Source organism: Anguilla rostrata, chromosome 1 (assembly GCF_018555375.3).
Source record: "Anguilla rostrata isolate EN2019 chromosome 1, ASM1855537v3, whole genome shotgun sequence".
NCBI lineage: Eukaryota > Metazoa > Chordata > Actinopteri > Anguilliformes > Anguillidae > Anguilla > Anguilla rostrata.
In genome coordinates, this window is record NC_057933.1 from 82226543 (window position 1) to 82245670 (window position 19128).

Here is a 19128-nt window from a genome sequence, read left to right on the forward strand (position 1 = left end):
GTAATTCAAAGATTATTATTTTTTTTTTTATTAATACTTGTATAACATTTACTATTACAGACATTCTTGTGCACATTTAGTGATTATATTATTATGCTTATTACTGAACTGATCCCATCTAGAGTATAAACTCACATAATGTAAATTTGTTCTTCATATTCATATTGTTTTTTTTTTATTTTTTATTTTTGTATGACGAAACGTTAGAGCGTACCATTCATTTTTTAACCAATCATTCAATGAAACAAACAAAAAAACATATGTTTGAAGAATTTTGTAAGTAGACCATGTACTGTAGGTGTTACCCCCTGAGTTCTGTTGATGGAATAGAACATGTGCAGGTACAGCACTAAATGGGACCTTTAAAAAAGCATCCAACAGGGTCTGCAAGATTTCCAAATGAAAAAAGGCTAATATATATATATATATATATATATAGCCTCAGGAGGAGGGATGAATGCAGTGCATTTTGTCTGCCTGTAGATGGCACTATTACTGCAGCATATGAGTCCTGTATGAGCGTTTCAGATCAATTTCTTGCAAGATCTTTTGCAAAGCTGAATTGAATAATCTGGATTAGGTAATGTTTTTTGCATGGGGCTCCTGAAGTATGAGTGTTTACCTGTGCCTGATGCCTATCACACCTTTTACAGTCTCATTAAAATTAATCTCTGCTGATTTTACAGACTGATTATTACATTACATTACATTACAGGCATTTAGCAGACGCTCTTATCCAGAGCGACTTACACAACTTTTTACATAGCACTTTACATTGTATCCATTTATACAGCTGGATATATACTGAAGCAATGCAGGTTAAGTACCTTGCTCAAGGGTACAACGGCAGTGTCCTTACCCGGGAATCGAACCTGCGACCTTTCGGTTACAAGCGCAGTTCCTTACCCACTGTGCCACACTCCTGTGCCCACTCCGTTATACTGTACATGTACTGGAATAGGCCAAGCCTCAGGCCTTAGCAACAGTTTATGCATTAGCAGATAACTAGTAGATAACTAGTTAACTAACTAGCTTCCTGCTAGTAGCTTTAGTTCACATTGCCAATGCAGTCACAGATGCTTTAGTTCAGTCATGCACATGCAGCTGGAATCATATTTTTATTCGTTAATGCTTTTTTATATCTCATGAATATAATGGCCATTTTGCTAGACACAGATATACTGAAATATATATATTTTGAAAACAGAAACAATCACTGTTTTTTTGACATCTGTGAATGGATGAAAGGTCTCTGCTAAATTCATACATGTGCTTATTTATGCGCATGCGTGCACATGAAAGTGTGTGTGTGTGTGTGATTATGTCTGTCTGCAAGAGCATGTGTATTCAGGAATGCTTAAAAATGCAAAGTTTGACCTCATTACTCCATTTATGTCAGAATGATTAATATCTGGAATCATTTTTGTAAACATAATCGTTGTTTATTTTATAAGCGTAATATGCAAACAAACAATTACAAATGATTCTGATGAAGAGCAGCCGTTCTCATTGATATTGATATTAAAATCTCAATTTCAATGACACAGAGGGGTGTGAGAAATGATGAGTCAGTGGGAAGGTTGGAGAAGGATTCAAGAGGGGGGAGTGAGGCAGTGACACTAGAAGCGAGAGAGGAGGGAGAGAGGGAGCGGAGGTTACGGCGGACCATGACAGTAGGAGTGGATGGACGGGAGGGAGGGAGGGGAGCAAGAGGGAGGGAGAAAGAAATGAAGTGGTGGTCGGACTGGTGCAGAGGGGTCACTGTGGGATCGGAGGAGGAGCAATTCCTCAGGATGACCAGGTCTAGGAGGTTGCCAGTCGTGTGTGTTGGTGGGGAGTGCAAACATAATTGTTATGTTTATTTTATAAGCGTAATATGCAAACATAAACATAATTACAAATGATTCTGATGAAGAGCAGCCGTTCACATTGATATTAATATTAAAATTTAAATTTCAATAAAACAGTGGGGGGTGAGAAATGAGAATTACCCAGTCTTTTTTAAAAGGAAATACTGGTCCAATCCATACACAAAGCAAACGACTGTGTTCATTTTCTTCAAACGTTTTTCTGACAAAATCTCAAATGTGCATGACTTTTAGGAAAAAAGGGGAAGTGAGTCAGTTCTGCAACAGGACATTCTAGTTTTATATTTAGTGTGAAGCACTTTCTTCACGGTCATATTCAGCCACACTGCTCTGTCTGTAAGACAGTGTAAAACTAATTGCTAATTAGCACAGCACTGAGGCCAGATCAGAACTCTCTCCTGGTAAGTGCATTATCATATTATTTCATTTAGTCAAAACTATGTCACAATATTTTGTGGTGCAAGAAGATTAAACTGTAATCAAATATAAAATTAAATGCATTTTCTGACTAGAAATGATTGCTGCTTCTTCTATACAAATATCATTCATCAAGTAAAAGGCTGTTTGAGTCTCTGCTTTCTGGAATCTTTGTGAGCTCTTCATAAAACCCAAAGAATTTTTAGGCATTAGCAGCACATAAACTCACTGTGTGTGCTTGTGTATTAATTGTTATTCTGCTATTTCTGCTAATTAACAGAATACTCTGACAGTCTTTCTTTGTGCTGTTCATTTTCACAGTGTAAATAATCAAGACCTGTATATGCGTATTTGGATAAATATTTTCAATTTGATGCAGCCATGCTCTTCAATACCTTGTTGGTAATTGTCCTCTCTGTGTCAGGTAAATGATCTGTGTGTTTTTTTCCCAAATGTAGTTCTGATGTTTCAGTCTACATATACAGCATTTATAAGCATGTGTTCCTGTTTATTAGTCTCCCTTCATGAACTCAATCAGAAGCAACAAAAGTGAATACATTTAAATTGCATTAAGGAATGTATATAATTAATATAAAATAATGTTCTACAGTACATTCGTTTAGAGTAGTGCAACATCGCTCATCTGAAAAGAGAGGGGAAAAAGAGAGAACCTTTTAGATTAAGTTTCTCTTCACACTCAACTGAGACAGAGGCATGATATAAATATCTGTGGCTTTACTAAATGATCGGAGCTGTTGATTGTGCATGTTGCATTCTTAGAATGACACAGACACTTGCTCTTAACTTGCTTGGTTTGCTACTGCATTCTAGCAAAGCTAGCTACTAAGTAAGACTTCCTGTACCTGCGAATCTCACATGGATCGGCGGCTACTGCCATCTACTGAAATCAGTTAGTATTGAAATACAAGTGCAATTATTGATGTTCCATAGCTTTGGAGAAGTTAGGTGCACTTGTTTTAAAGTTTTGTTAATTGAATCCCTTAGCTGTCCTGTTGCCAACACATCTGTGTTTTAAAGGATTTCTGAGCAGTGTGTGTGTGTGTGTGTGTGTGCGCGCGTGCATTTGCGTATGTGTGCGCATGTGTGTGTGTGTATGTGTATGTACACATGTTCGTGTGTATGTGTGCGCATGTGTGTGTGTGTGTGTGTGTGCTTGTGTGTGTGTTTTTCAGGTGTTCTGAGCCAGAGGGGATGGGGAGTGACTTACACCCCTGAGAGAATCTGTGCCTTAAAGGGGTCTTCAGTAGACATAAGCTGCACTTACTCATATCCCACATCTCACACAGTGCAGAAAACATTCTGGGTTATTGACTGTGTAACCCACCTAAAGGTCAGTTAGCAGTAGGTAAATATTTTCGAGTTAAAGCTAGGTTCGTAAGGAGAGGTTATGAATGATGAGATGGACACAATGAACAACCGGAGGCAGAAAGTAAGTGCAAAATGGTTAAAACTGTATTAAAGAAAGTGTGATGATAACATGTAAAGCCAGCATTTACTTATCACATTTAACCACATTCATTTGTCTTCATATCAATGCCCTGAGTGTTGTAACTGTATTCACTGTCCATTAAGTTCTGAATGTCTTCTGTTCAGTCTGGTTTAGTTCAATTTAGTTGGTTTCAAGTCAGTTTTGTTGGTTGGGTGCACCGTTTTTAAAAAAAAATAAAGTATCAAATAAAATTATGTAATTTCTCAATCACAATCCTACCACACCAGAGTGGGGCTGGGAGAAACAAGGGGTATCAGGGGGTCCTTCCTCAAGTGGATGAAGATGAACCAAGTTGGTCGGCTCGCCATCTCCCTCGTCAGGGAGAGAATCCTAGGTTCACAGGTTTCTTCTAGGGTATCCAAAAAACCCAGCCTGTATGATAACAGGCTATTATAATAACTGCATACTTTTCTCAATCTTAGTTCTTTTCTTTAAGGCATCATTGTAACCTCAAAAGTGTAAAAGTGTTACCAATAAACCAAACAGTACTCTTTATAAATGCTCGACTGTACAGTTTCCTTTTATCAAATATTATATCGCTCTTTAACCATTTATCATGAATTATGATCAAGGTATTTTCCATGTAACTATAGCAAATAATTTTTAAACCATGAACTCAATATAAATATATGGCAATAAACCTTTAACAATCAAGTAAATCATTAGTTGATTGTAAAATCATTTAAATGCATGTGAACTAACCCTCTTGCATTGTCATGCACAATGGAAGATACGGCTGCATCATATACACCAATTTTGTGCACTAGCTAAGTGCTAGTGCATGGTTTCTAATAGTACTGCATTAGCTAACTCCAACACAAGGTTATTGCAGGGCACATTCATATACATATTACATGGCACATTCATACACGTATGATAGAACTACTATAACAGTGCCATTCACGCTTTCAAATAACAACATTCAACTTTATGTGAGAGAAACTCAATAGCTATACATACCACGTGTGGCTAATGCCATTTTCAAGGAAACGCGGACTTAATAACACACGTGTGGCTGCTACAATGGCGATACTTTAGCTAAATTTAAAATATAAACTCACCGAGATCCCAAAGGAAGAAACGGAAGTGTGTAAACTGAAAAATATTACGTGCCACGTGTGGCTAACGCTATTTTCAAGGAACACGGAGTTAATAGCACACGTGTTGCTGCTACAGTTACGATACTTTGGTAAAAATTTAATATTTAAACTCGCCAAGATCCCAAGGAAAGAAAATGAAGTGTGCGATCTGGAAAATATTTGGTCCCTGGGTCATTTAAGGAGCTGCTCTTTAAGTTCACTGCTTAAATTAATGATTATGATTTTCTACTTCTGATCGTCTTTTTCTCTCTCCCGTTCTCCCCTCTTGCTGTGCACTCTCTCCTGTGCGACGGACAGTCTCAACCAAGGCCTTGGGAGTGGGCGGGGCTAACTATTTCCAGAATAATCTTAAAACATTACTACCTGTTACAGCCAATAAAACTAATGAGGGATGCAGAACAAGTCCTCCTAACCCGTTCGGTAGGGAGCCTCTCTTCCTTAAAGCTACAGGACCTTTTTAAAGCGTTGCTATTTTTTCTTACGGGTTACAACTGGAACAGTAAACAGGAGGGTAAAGACCTGTCCAATGACCCAGAGTACTCTGACCGTGTGGAGTACCTGGGGAATAAGAACAGTGACTGCACTTTCAGAATAAACCAGCTGAAAGAAAGTGATTCAGCAATATATCGCTTCAAGTTCCTGACCGACCGTTATGGTGGAAAATAGACTGGTCTGCCTGGAGTCTCGTTGACAGTTACAGGTAATTCTAAACTTTCTTTTTATACTATTAACTGGCAGTACTCCTAATTATTTTCTAATAGAAACAGAATGGTCTTTTTATCATGTTGATTCTTGTGTGCAGGTCTTCAGGTGAAAGTGACAGAGAATGAGGCACAGAGTGTAACACTGACCTGTAGCAGCACCTGCACTTTGAGTGGCAGCCCTACCTTTACCTGGTACAAGAATGGAAAAGTTGTGCCCTATGAGTATAAATACTCCCTCAATGTAGCCAGCACTGATGATACAGATCTCTACTCCTGTGCTACAGGAGGAGTCACTTCCCCTGCAGTCAATGTGAAATGTGAGTGTCTGCCCACATTCTGTTTTACTGGGAAATAATGCATGCAGGGCCGGCCCGAGGCATAAGCGAACTAAGCGGCTGCTTAGGGCCCCCGTGGCCACCAGGGGGCCCCCATGCGGTATTCATCCCCTATCGCAAAACCAGCGGTAGTAATTTAAAACGGAATGACAACCAAATGGAAAGATTGCATTTGAATAATAGCCGTCAAACAAAATGTCATTAATATACACATTTGTAATTGTCCATTCTATCCTTACAGACATATGAGAATGTTTAATGTGTGCATTTTTATTCAAATATTATTTTATTTTATTTAATTCACAATGAACTCTCATTTACTTTGAACTGCACAGTAAAACTGCAGGACCTTTTCTCTTTCAGATGCTCCTAAAAACACCTCAGTATCAGTGAGCCCCTCTGGTGAAATAGTGGAGGGCAGTTCAGTGACTCTGACCTGCAGCAGTAATGCCAACCCACCAGTGCAGCGATACACCTGGTATAAGAATAATAGAGCTGTATCCTCAGAGACAGGAGTTCCAGAGCACAGTTACACCATTAAAACCATCGCACTGCAGGATATAAATCTCAAAGTGCTGTGTGAGTAATTCTGTACTGTCATTTAGAATGGCTTGGATGGGCAGCATCTTCAGTGAAAATAGTCAATGCATATAATTCTAAATGTTGCAGCCTGTCTGTTAAAGCTGAAAGGGGGAAGAACATGCAGTCAGATTATTTCTCGTTTTCAAACGACGACTGAAGACCCACCTCTTCAGGCTGCACCTCTCCCCATCCCTCCCTTCCCCCCTGTAAATGACTAAAACTTAGGGTTGTAACTAGGCAGCTGTTTCATAGGTGACTTAGTCGATGCGCCTGTCTTAACGACTAATTGTATTTTTATTTATTTTTATTTTTCCATAGATTGCGTTGTTGCCGTTCTCGTTGTTAGTGTTAATCAGTTTAACCATCAGGGTCCAAGTTGAACTATGCGGTTGTTCCCTGTACTTGGACCGGTACTTCTCTCTAGGGTTTTCGTCATACTTGTTCCTGGTTATGGTTATACACTTTGTTGTACGTCGCTCTGGATAAGAGCGTCTGCCAAATGCCTGTAATGTAATGTAATGTAATTATAATGCCTTATCCAAAAACCTCTGATCTCTGTTTGGCTAGGTTCTATACCTACATTTCCATTGTAATAATACAGTGTAGCATTTGGCCCGCCCAAGAAGCGGATTGGCCTGTCCAACCATGCTGTCCAAGCACAACATCGTACATCTCTGTATAGTGCAAAGGCGTAAGGTGCTACATTGCCAGATGATAAAAGACGCAGGCATGTCTGAATTGTCTTGTGCCTTCTTTGTTAAGAAAACATTGCGCAGCATTGCTTTGGAATACCACTTCTTTAATTTCGGTGAGGCAAGATATCCTATATAGTTTGTAGTACAGTAACTTGGCATCATTTTGATATCAATACTTCTAATGGCAGGTCTAGATTTAGCCAGTTTGAATGAATGAGTTATAGGCAGTGCTTTGTATGAGTAACTTGGCATTTTTGTGCATTGAAAGTGTGTTTTTTTATGAGATAATACAATGCCCTGTAGATGGCGGTATCACCCTTTATCAGCCACCACATAATTTTTAAAAAAGGCGGGAAATGACTGCATGTTTTCACCTCGTTATGCCAGCCAATCCAGAGATAATTCGGCTGACGACCAACCACAAGAAATGTAACAAGTAACGGCAGTTGTCAATAAAAATGTATTTGAGTAAAAAGTACATCATTTCTTTATCGATCTAGGGGAGTAGAAAGTGAAAGTTGCCAATATTGTTCATACTCAGCAAAAGTACAAAGTTTCCAATATCCTACATAAGTACAGTAACAAAGTACATGTACTTAGTTACCATCACTGTGCAAAAATAACAAAACAAGCATTTTGGCACAAGCAATGCATGGCCCTAATCCTCCTAGTGACCATCAACTATCTGCTCATGTTTCCGTGTGTTATTGATATTATTAGTGCACATTATGTCCGTTAAAAAAATCATTTTTATCACCTTGCTGGATTTTCTAATGTAGAATAGAAGTGTGTTGAGTTACATTCTGTTTACTTTTTAAATCCACTCAGGTTTGAAGGTGGATATAAATTCTGAACAGTGTCAGGGGGAGAGACAGTGGAACTGACCTGTAGAGCAACCTGCACTCACCTGACTGAGAGCAACAGCTTCATCTGGTACAAGAATGAGCAGCTTCTGACTGAGTACTACAGGTTCTACCAGTCCTATATAAAGTTCACTGCCAGAAGTGAAGATACGGGCAGATTCTCCTGTGCTGTAAGAGGCAATCAGCATCTTGTTTCCCCCGCTGTGACTCTCAGTGTGAGATGTGAGTGTTTGAGGTCACATTTGTGTATTTTACATTCATTTATGCACAAGAACCAAGAGATTCTTCTGAGAGAACAAGCATTCCATTATCAGACAGATTGAGATTTTGGGGTCTCAGTTGACTTCAATCTTTAATTGAAATGAAATGCTGGACCATTTACAGTAATATGCATTCATACATTTATTGTGGGTGCTGTACAATGTGGAATTTTGAGAGTGGGTGACACAAACCTGTAAAATCACCTGCACTGACCTGACTGGCAGCCAAACATTCATCTGGTACAAGAATGGACAATCTCCGTTTTACACCGCCCAGAAATATCAATTTCATAACTACCTTCAGTTCAAAGCCAGCAGTGGAGATGCAGGCAGCTACTCCTGTGCAGTAAGAGGCCATGAGAATCTCCCGTCCCCAGCAGTGACTCTCTGTGAGTATTTGAGGACAAACTCATGCATTTAACTTTACTGATGTCATTTGTTACTTATTTTGAAAAGCGGTGATGCAGTTGTACTTTAATGTACCTTTAAAAGACATGAGAACTGGGCAGAAGAGCAACCTGCAGATAATGATTAGGAAATGGAAGTTATTATGTTTAGAAACGATATCGGATTAAGTTAATTCTAAAAACTGAAAGAAAGATGGCATTGCAGTAATAGCAGTCAAACAAAATGACATAATGGAAACATTGAGGAAATGGAAACATACTTACATAACATACATAACTGAGCTAAGTGTGACATCTATATAAAACTGCAGGACCTGTTATTTTCTCTTTCAGATCCTCCTCAGAGCATCTTATTATCAGTGAGCTCCTCTGGTGAAATAGTGGAGGGCAGTTCAGTGACTCTGACCTGCAGCAGTGATGCCAACCCCCCAGTGCACTACTACACCTGGTTTAAGAATAACAGAGCTGTATCCTCAGAGACAGGAGGACCAGAGGACAGTTACACCATTAAAAACATCACACTGCAGGATGCAGGAGAATACACCTGTCAGGCAGGGAATGGGATTGGGACAAACAGATCTCCTCCTAAGCGTCTTGATGTGCAGTGTGAGGAAATCAATGCATCTCAGCTTCAGACACACAGAGCAGAGAGTCAGTATCTCTTGAGTGTCTTTTGACAACTTCACAGTAGTAAGACACTGAGTAGAGCAGTCACACTGACCAGTGGAGGAGAATGATGAGCCTGACCACACTGACATGTCTTACATCTGTAAAGCCAGTAGTCATTTTGCCAGAGGTGGACAATCCAGGTTCAGAAAGTAAAAGTTCATCCCAGGATTTTGTTCCAGTCACCTGGATTTGCTAATGAGCACCATTATTCAGCCAGGAGGTAGCGCTAAATCAGCTGGCTGAGTTCAGGGGTGGATGAAATACATGGCAGGACTTTTACTTTCCTACACTGGAATGTCCACCTCTGCATTTTGCATTTGCACAGCACAGGGAAAAAAAGTATCACATGTAGCAGTTGAACTTTAACAAAATTAAGTTATCATTATTAATGAACATGCTAAAAACAATTATATCTGAATACTGATGTCACTATTGAAACTTGTCTATCTGGTGACATTTACCAGAACCCTATAAAAGCTACAGTATATCCAGTTCATGACACAGGGGGAAATGACACACAGTGTGAGATTTCAGCTCCATTATAAACTTTTAAATAAATAAATAAAAAATAAAAAAATGTAAAACATTTTTCTATTGATCTCAGATGCTCCCAAGAACACAAGGTATTGGAACTATTTATAAAAAGGGCAGTACTTTATACATCGGATCATCTGATGGATGTGAATGCCCCCAAATTTTTCAATCTGCTGGAGTACAGAACAAAAACAACAAAAATTGTATCACTGGCCTGATACTTTTCCAACTTATATCAATGTATTCACACAGAGATAAAATAAACATTTTATAATCAAACTTTATGTCTAGTGCCATCCTGGAGCAGAGTACAGTACTACTGCTTGGCTCAGAACACTCATGGAGCTCAGACCTCTACTTCTGTGTCAGACAATATAAAAGGTGAGCAACACGTAATGTACAGTAACCCCTCTATCGTTTTGAAGAAGGGTGATTGTTCCTGTGTCAGTATCCATTATAGATCACTTGCATATTTGATCACCGATATCTAGTTTGTTTGCTGGTTGACACACCTAACTCATATTTAACAGTGATTTAATTGATTTTCTGAGTGTTGCATTGACCTTCCTACCTTTATGCATGCACTTATTTTACACAACTCTGGATTAAAGTCTCTGCTATATAAATGTAAATTGAAATGCTATATCTGTTTATTTATAGCAGGAGATAAGACAGTGCTTGTATGGACAGTTGTTGGAATCTCTGTGGCTTTTGCACTCTTTACTGTCATGGTGTGCACAAGGTAAATGTTTGCAATGCAAAAGCATCTGGGTACCAATCATCACTGAGAAGACATGATTATAGATATTCACCATTAGATATCAGAGAGATATGCAGTATATATTACATTACATTACATTACAGGCATTTGGCAGACGCTCTTATCCAGAGCGACGTACAACAAAGTGTATAACCATAACCATTACATTACATTACATTATAGGCATTTAGCTGACGCTCTTATCCAGAGCGACTTACAACAGTGTAACCAAACTCAGGATCAAGTCCACTTAAGTCCATTGAATAAAATGCAGATAAAAAGCCTTTACTATAGTAGCATACAGTGAGGAGAAACAAGATAGTCTGAACCAAAAATTTATTTATTTATTTATTTATTTTTTTTAATAGTTATGGGAGAGGGTTTAGGGAAGAGGAGAGAGGTATACAGAGAAGAGGTGCGTCTTGAGTTTCCGTTTGAAGGTGCTCAGACACTCTGCTGTTCTGACCTCCACTGGAAGGTCGTTCCACCATCGTGGGGCCAGAACTGCAAAGAGTCGAGACCTTGTTGCTGCTCGTGTAGGGGGAGGAATCAGCCGCCCTGTAGTAGCCGATCGGAGCGATCTGGCCGGCTTGTAGGGTCTGATCATCTTCTGCAGATAACCAGGAGCTGACCCCTTGACTGCTTGGAAAGCAAGCACCAGTGTCTTAAACCGGATGCGAGCTTGCACTGGTAGCCAGTGGAGGGAGATGAGGAGGGGAGTGACGTGGGAGTCACGAGGGAGGTTGTAAACCAGACGTGCTGCTGCATTCTGGATGAGCTGAAGGGGTCTGGTGGCTGATGCTGGGAGGCCAGCCAGGAGGGAGTTGCAGTAGTCCAGACGTGACAGTATCATGGCCTGGACCAGGAGCTGTGTGGAATAATTGGTGAGGAGTGGTCTTATTCTGCGGATATTGTACAGGATGAACCTGCATGACCGGGTGGTTGCCGCGATATTCTCAGAGAGTGTCAGCCTGTTGTCCAGCACAACTCCAAGATTTCGGGCACTCTGCGAAGGGTGTAGGGGAGTGACTCCTAAAGAAATGGGCAGATGAGAAGTGGGAGAGGTAAGAGAAGGAATATGGAGAAGTTCCGTTTTGCTTGTGTTGAGCTTGAGCTGGTGTTTGGTCATCCAGCTCTGGATGTCACTCAGGCAGGCGGATATGCGATCGGAGACCTGAGTGTCTGTGGGAGAGAAAGAGTAGAAAGTTGAATATCATCTGCATAGAGATGATATGACATGCCATGGGCGGCAATAACAGGGCCAAGGGACCTAGTATACAGAGAAAAGAGGAGGGGACCAAGGACAGAGCCCTGAGGGACCCCAGTTGTGAGGGGACGAGGAGCTGATACTGCACCGGCCCAGGCAACCTGGAAGGAGCGGCCGGAGAGATAGGACGCAATCCAGTTGAGGGCTGGTCCGCAAATTCCCAATTCTGTCAGGGAAGACAGAAGTGTAGGATGGTCAACGGTGTCGAAGGCAGCTGAGAGGTCAAGAAGAATTAGGACAGATGAACGGGATGCTGCGTGTGCTGCGTGGAGAGACTCAGTGACGGAGAGCAGGGCAGTCTCCGTCGAGTGACCGGGTCTGAAACCAGACTGCTGAGGGTCTTGGAGGTTATGTTTAGAAAGAAAAGAGGAAAGTTGGTTGGACGCAGCACGTTCGAGAGTTTTAGATAGGAATGGAAGAAGGGATACCGGTCTGTAGTTCTGGGTGAGGCAGGGGTCCAGTGTTGGTTTCTTCAGAATGGGGGTGATGTGGGCTCTTTTGAAAGATGACGGGAAGGTGCCAGAAGTCAGGGAGGAGTTAATCAGGTGGGCGATGAAGGGGATGATCTCTGGTGAGATCAGCTGGAGGAGGGTAGAGGGGAGGGGATCAAGGGCACAGGTGGTGGGACGGTGGGAGAGCAAGAGTTGGGAGACATCAGGGAGAGAGAGTGGGGAGAAGGTGGAGAATGTGGGGAGGGTCATAGAGGGGATGGGGGAGGGAAGGGTGGGGAGTCGGGAGGGTCAAGGGAGCTGCGGATGAGTGTGACCTTTGCTTCGAAGAAGGCTGCGAAGTCTTCAGCAGTAAGGGAGGTCTGAGTTGGAGGTGAGGGTTTACTGAGGAGAGAGGAGAAAATTGAAAACAGTTGCCTGGGGTTAGCAATAGATTTGTGTATCTTAGAGTGGTAGTATGTTGCCTTGGCAGTGGCAACTGCTGAGGAGAAGGAGTTCAGTAAGGACTGGTAGGCAGAGAGGTCCGTTGGCATTCTAGACTTCTTCCAGTTCCGCTCTGCTGCACGCAGGGCAGGAACCAGGAACAAGTATGACGAAACCCCTAGAGAGAAGTACCGGTCCAAGTACAGGGAACAACTGCATAGTTCAACTTGGACCCTGGTGGTTAAACTGATTAACACTAACAACGAGAACGGCAACAACGCAATCTATGGAAAAATAAAAATAGAAGTAGTCGTTAAGACTGGCGCATCAACTAAGTCACCTATTAAACAGCTGCCTAGTTACAACCCTAAGTTTAGTCATTTACAGGGGGGGAAGGGAGGGATGGGGAGAGGTGCAGCCTGAAGAGGTGGGTCTTCAGTCGTCGTTTGAAATGGGTCACAGTCTCAGCTGTTCTGACCTCCACAGGGAGGTCATTCCACCATCGTGGGGCCAGAACAGACAGGAGACGTGTTCTGGAAGTGCAGGTGCGAAGAGGGGGAGGTGCTAGGCGTCCTGAAGTAGCAGAACGGAGGGATCTGGCTGGCATGTAGGGTTTGAATATCTTGTGGTATGCTGGGGCTGATCCCTTGACTGCCTGGTATGCTAGAACCAATGTTTTGAATTTGATGCGAGCTATAACAGGCAGCCAGTGGAGGGTAGTGAGCAGGGGAGTTACGTGAGTGTCTGGGGAGGTTGAAGACCAGACGAGCCGCAGCATTCTGAATGAGCTGCAGGGGTCTGGTGGCAGATGCCGGTAGTCCAGCCAGAAGAGAGTTGCAGTAGTCCAGGCGGGATAGAACCATTGCTTGGACCAGGAGCTGGGTTGAGTAGGTGGTGAGAAAGGGGCGGATTCTGCGGATGTTGTATAGGAAAAATCTGCATTACTGCTGCAATGTTGTTGGAGAGGGACAGCCTGTTGTCCATCATCACTCCGAGATTCTTGGCGCAGGGTGATGATGTCACTACGGTGTCCCCTAAGGAAATGGAAAAGTCGAGGAGGGGAGAGGACAGAGCAGGAATAAAGATTAGCTCCGTCTTTCCCGGGTTGAGCTTCAGGTGGTGATTGTCCATCCAGCTCTGTATGTCCCTCAGGCAAGCGGAGATGCGGGCAGGGACCTGTGTGTCCGATGGGGAGAAGGAGAGAAAGAGTTGCGTGTCGTCGGCATAGGAATGATAGGACAAGCCATGGGCAGATATTACAGGGCCAAGGGATCTGGTGTACATGGAGAAGAGAAGGGGACCAAGGACTGAGCCCTGGGGAACTCCGGTGGTGAGGGGACGGGGTGGTGATACCTTACCCGCCCAGGCAACCTGGAAGGAGCGATCAGAGAGGTAGGACTCAATCCAGTCAAGGACTGTGCCGCGGATCCCTGTTGCTGCCAGGGAGGACAGGAGGGTAGAGTGGTCCACAGTGTCAAATGCTGCGGAGAGGTCTAGAAAAATCAGGACAGAGGAGAGGGAGGCTGCTCGTGCGGCATGGAGTGACTCACTGACCGAGAGGAGTGCAGTCTCAGTCGAGTGGCCAGGCCTGAAGCCAGACTGGTGGGGATCAAGCAGGTTGTTCTCAGAGAAGAAAGCAGAGAGCTGGTTAGATGCAGCACGTTAGAGTGTTTTGGATAGGAAAGGGAGGAGAGATACCGGGCGGTAGTTCTGAATGACTGAAGGATCTAGTGTGGGTTTCTTCAGCAGCGGGGTGATGTGGGCCTTCTTGAAGGATGAGGGGAAACATCCAGAAGATAGGGATGAGTTCACGAGGGAGGCGACAAAAGGGAGGATGTCTGGTGTGATTGCTTGAAGGAGAGATGAGGGGATAGGGTCGAGGGCGCAGGTGGTAGGGCGGTGGGTGAGCAGAAGCTGGGAGACTTCAGTGTCTGAGAGGAGAGAAAATGTGGAGAAACAGGGGGCGGAGGACGCAGAGGGGGCGGAGGACGCAGAGGGGGCAAAGGAGCTGCGGATGTCTGCAATCTTTTCGTCAAAGAATGCTGCAAAGTCATCTGCAGTGAAGGAAGACTGGGGTGGAGGAGGTGGCACGCTGAGGAGAGAAGAGAAAATAGAGAAAAGTTGACGAGGGTTAGAAATGGAGTTATGAATTTTGGTTTGGTAAAATTTTGCCTTAGCGGCAGTGACAGAAGAAGAGAACTCTTTCAGGAGAGACTGATAGGCTGAGAGGTCAGATGGGTCCCTGGATTTGGCCCACTTCCTCTCAGCAGCGCGGAGGGTGGCCCTGGAGGTGCGCAGGATGTCAGACATCCATGGACTGGGAGGGGATGAACGTGCTGGCCTAGGGACGAAGGGGCATAGGGAGTCGAGTGCAGAGGAGAGAGATGACGTCAGGGTGGAGGATGCAGAGTTAGTGGGGAGCTTGGAAAATGATTGAAGAGTGGGGAGGGAAGCAGTCACTCTGTGAGCAAGAGAAGAGGGTGATAGGGAGCGGAGGTTACGGCGGACAGTGACAGTGGGGATGGGAGGGGAGAGGGGAGGGTGTGGAGAGAGGGGGAGGGAGAAGGAGATGAAATGATGGTCAGACGTATGCAGGGGGGTAACCGTAAGATTGGAGCTGGAGCAGGTCCTCAGGAAGATCAGGTCTAGGAGGTTGCCTGCCTTGTGGGCTGGAGGAGAGTGTTGTAGAGAGAGGTCAAAGGAGTGAAGTAGTGGTAGGAAGGCAGCAGACTGGGAGGCTTCTAGGTGGATGTTAAAATCTCCAAGGAGGATCAGCGGGGTGCCGTCCTCAGGGAAGGAGCTGAGCAGGGTGTCTAGCTCATCCAGGAAGCTTCCCAGGGGCCCCGGGGGGCGATAAATAACAATAATATAAAGGTTAGCAGGGTAGGTGATAGAGACAGGATGGAATTCAAAAGTGGATATGGACAGGTCAGGGAGGGGGAGAACAGAGAATTTCCAGGTGGGGGAGATCAGTAGACCAGTACCACCACCACGGCCAGATCGCCGGGGGGTGTGGGAGAAGGAGTAGGAGGATGAGAGGGCAGCAGGAGTGGCAGAGTTGTCTGGTGTGATCCAGGTCTCTGTGAGGGCAAGGAACTGCAGGGATTGGAGGGAGGCATAGGCGGAAATGAAGTCTGCCTTGCGCGTAGCAGACTGGCAGTTCCATAGTCCCCCTGTGACCGTGAAGTTCTCACAGGGGGTCAGCGGGGGGTAGAAGAGGTTAGAGGGGTTCCGTTGTCGAGGGGGGCCACGTCGCTGGAAGCGCCTTCTGAGGGGGAGAGCACAGACTGGAATGGGGAACTGGCTCATAAACTAGGAGGGAGCGACGCTAGCATCGCTCCGAGTGTACCTAATTAGCAGCTGAAAATCTGAGTCGAATAACGCACTGATTACAGAGGTTAACAGTTTGTGATAGTGCAATAATCGCAATCTATCAATTCTAAGAATCAAACAACCTAAAAACAAAGACACCTAACGCAACCTAAAAACAAAGACACCTAACGCAACCTAAAAACAAAGACACCTAGCGCAACCTAAAAACAAAGACCAGTTTCCACACAGGGAAAAGTTTAAAATCTAACGCGGTATGTAATTAGTAAATGAACGCAGATACTTATCCACTCTAGCAGGACGGATTTCAGCAGTTCTACGCACATGTATGTTTACTGATTTGCTGTTGAATTCAGAGGAGCAGGTAGGAATGTTATGACCAAATGTCGTCTGGGATGACTGATCCACAGCTCCTGAAGGTCTGTGACTCACCCCCCCCCCCCCACTTTTCAGCAGGAAGAAGAGCACCAACAGAGAGAGACGGAGGAGCAGACGCTCTCTTACTGTAAGTAACAAGTTCCCTCCTGGATATTCTCACCATTATAACCGTACCAGCCATTCAGAAAAGCAAAGGACAGTTCTGTGTACAGGCTGTATTTTTATGAAACTACAAAGTCAGTAGGTCTGTGCTGAGCAGAAGACTCAAAGCACAGATACACACCAGGCAAGTTACAGTTCATCCAGTTCATCACTGTGTGATGCAGTCAATTTCAGTCTTCCTCCTTATTGTTATTGGTGAAAACTATTGAGGATTATTCCCCACTTAACTCTCAATATGTTGTAATTGTATCTGTGGATATTATTTAGTATGATTTTTTAACATGTGAAAAATATACTTCTGTAATGTAAATTCTTCAAGTGATTCTGTGATATATAATCCACTAAGTCGACAGAGGAATCCGTTCTCGGGGACAACAGAGTGGATAGGGAATGCAAGGGACTGTGTGGCCACTCTGGTTCCCTTTTAACAGTGCAACTGGAGGCGCACTTATGTGTAACTGAGTCTCTTCCTGTGTCTCACCGCAGAGCAGAGCCTTCAGAGAGTGACAAACGCAGCCAGCGACACAAACTCTGTGCTTCAGAGAGCTGACGAGGCCTCAGGGTGGGATTAAAACACACAGAGGAGAGAATCTGCAGAGAATGAGAAATGATGGAGATCAGGGTGAAAGAGTCTCTTTTTGTGTTTAACTTTACAGAACTGCTGTCTATTTCTGCTAGCTTATCCAATTTATAAAGGGCTGTTGGTGGAGGATTTTTCCCAGAGTACTGTAGCCCTGCTGCAACATGCATGTTCATGTAACCCTGCTGCAACATGCATGTTCATGTAGCCCTGCTGCAACATGCATGTTCATGTAACCCTGCTGCAACATGCATGTTCATGTAGCCCTGCTGCAACATGCATGTTCCTGTAGCCCTGCTGCAACATGCATGTTCATGTAACCCTGCTGCAACATGCATGTTCATGTAACCCTGCTGCAACATGCATGTTCATGTAGCCCTGCTGCAACATGCATGTCCATGTAACCCTGCTGCAACATGCATGTTCATGTAGCCCTGCTGCAACATGCATGTTCATGTAACCCTGCTGCAACATGCATGTTCATGTAACCCTGCTGCATACATGCTCCTGTGACACCGTTACACGTTTATATAACCCTGTTACACACACGCTCATAACTCATGTACATGCACATGTACTCTCTCACATTGAATGGGAAGATTATAATGCAGGTTAATGTAGATTACAGTCTCCAAACTCAAGTCACTTTTAAAGGCAAGGTCCAAAATCTTTTAAAACAGTGTTTTAGCTTTACATTTTACATTGCCTTATTAATGGTATTCACCCCATTTTTACTTTCTGTCTGTTTAGCTATTTGAAATAATGCATCTTTGTATTTGTTTTCTTTACATACATTGTTTTATTATGTCTATCAATATATTATGATTTATTTGAGCATTGTAAAGCACTGTGAACCTTGAACCTCCATATGAATTCCATTTTATTCATGTGTGGGCATCTATTTCATTTCTGTGAAATGTGAAAGATACAATAATCCAATCGGCTGTATGTAGTAAAAATCATCTTGATGAAGTATAAGCATTGAAATGCAACTAATTATGTGCATAAAGGACCGTATAACAGGCAAAGCCAAACCAAAGTTCTAAAAGGTCACATGAACATCAACCACAGAAACAGCCCTTCTCCTCAGGACACTGAACTGAGGTGTGAAATAAAATAAAGAATAGAACAGGCTGAAGGAAGTGAGCAGCGCTTTAACTGTCTGTGGTCAGGGTGGCTCTTGCCTTGAAATTTTACGCTCTGCACAAAAGAGCCAAGCAGGGGCACCTCACAGTACCCGCTTTGGGGCCCCACAGATGTGATACTTTCACAAAGATAACTACACCTGTCCGCATTTTACATCGTCTGCAAAAGTAAGTGCAATCCATTTGTTGATCTGGGGGTTATAGGCTGAGCTACAGCAGCAAAATATTGTCATTTGCATTGGAACATGGTTCCCTCTTTTTTTCTGGCTTTTAAGCTACTGTTAACATATTTTACACAGCTGTGATGCTCATGTAGCTCTTTTATGTTTTTATATGCATTATTGTGTACCAATATGTCAAATTACACAGTGAAGCTACATTCTTGTAAAATAATCTATGTTGTCTGTAATTTGATTTTATATTGTCATTCTCCAACCATGTTAAACCTGCGTGAGCTGCTGTCTGTCTTGGCCAGGACACTCTTGAAAAAGAGATTTTGAATCTCAACGAGACTCTCCTGGTTAAAGTAAAATGTAATAATATTTACAAATAGAAACAATTATTCTTAAAGCTTTGCATTCATCACAGTCAGTCTGGCATGCTCAGAAATATGAGCCTGTCAGCAGGGCCGTTTCAGACAGTTTGAAAACCGTTAAGATCACACCTCCTCTACCAGCGTAAGTGTATGAT

General features: G+C 43.2%; 2 protein-coding genes and 2 long non-coding RNA genes across 7 annotated transcripts in view; 3 read left to right on the forward strand and 1 right to left on the reverse strand.

Moving 5' to 3' along the window:
* Positions 1-19128, forward strand: part of LOC135237959 (B-cell receptor CD22-like) — a 174649-nt gene that overhangs the window by 62532 nt on the left and 92989 nt on the right. The gene's annotated exons all lie outside the window — the stretch shown is intronic.
* On the reverse strand, positions 3737-5294 carry LOC135238197 (uncharacterized). Of its 3 annotated transcripts, none has more exons than XR_010325038.1 (2): positions 5010-5294; positions 3737-4167 (listed from the first exon to the last, which is right to left on the reverse strand). It is a non-coding gene; the product is annotated as an uncharacterized LOC135238197 (long non-coding RNA). The 3 variants fall into 3 exon arrangements; XR_010325037.1 differs by having other exon boundaries at positions 4857-5294; XR_010325039.1 differs by having other exon boundaries at positions 4756-5294.
* LOC135238220 (uncharacterized) lies at positions 5458-6400 on the forward strand. Its single transcript, XR_010325049.1, has 3 exons — positions 5458-5595; positions 5698-5916; positions 6298-6400. It is a non-coding gene; the product is annotated as an uncharacterized LOC135238220 (long non-coding RNA).
* Positions 7592-18180, forward strand: LOC135239197 (junctional adhesion molecule B-like). Its single transcript, XM_064307716.1, has 8 exons — positions 7592-7640; positions 8069-8215; positions 8511-8723; positions 9075-9347; positions 10236-10325; positions 10605-10686; positions 16627-16678; positions 17200-18180. The coding sequence occupies exons 1-8, from the start codon at positions 7592-7594 to the stop codon at positions 17218-17220; spliced, it is 927 nt and encodes a 308-aa protein (XP_064163786.1). The 3' UTR covers positions 17221-18180.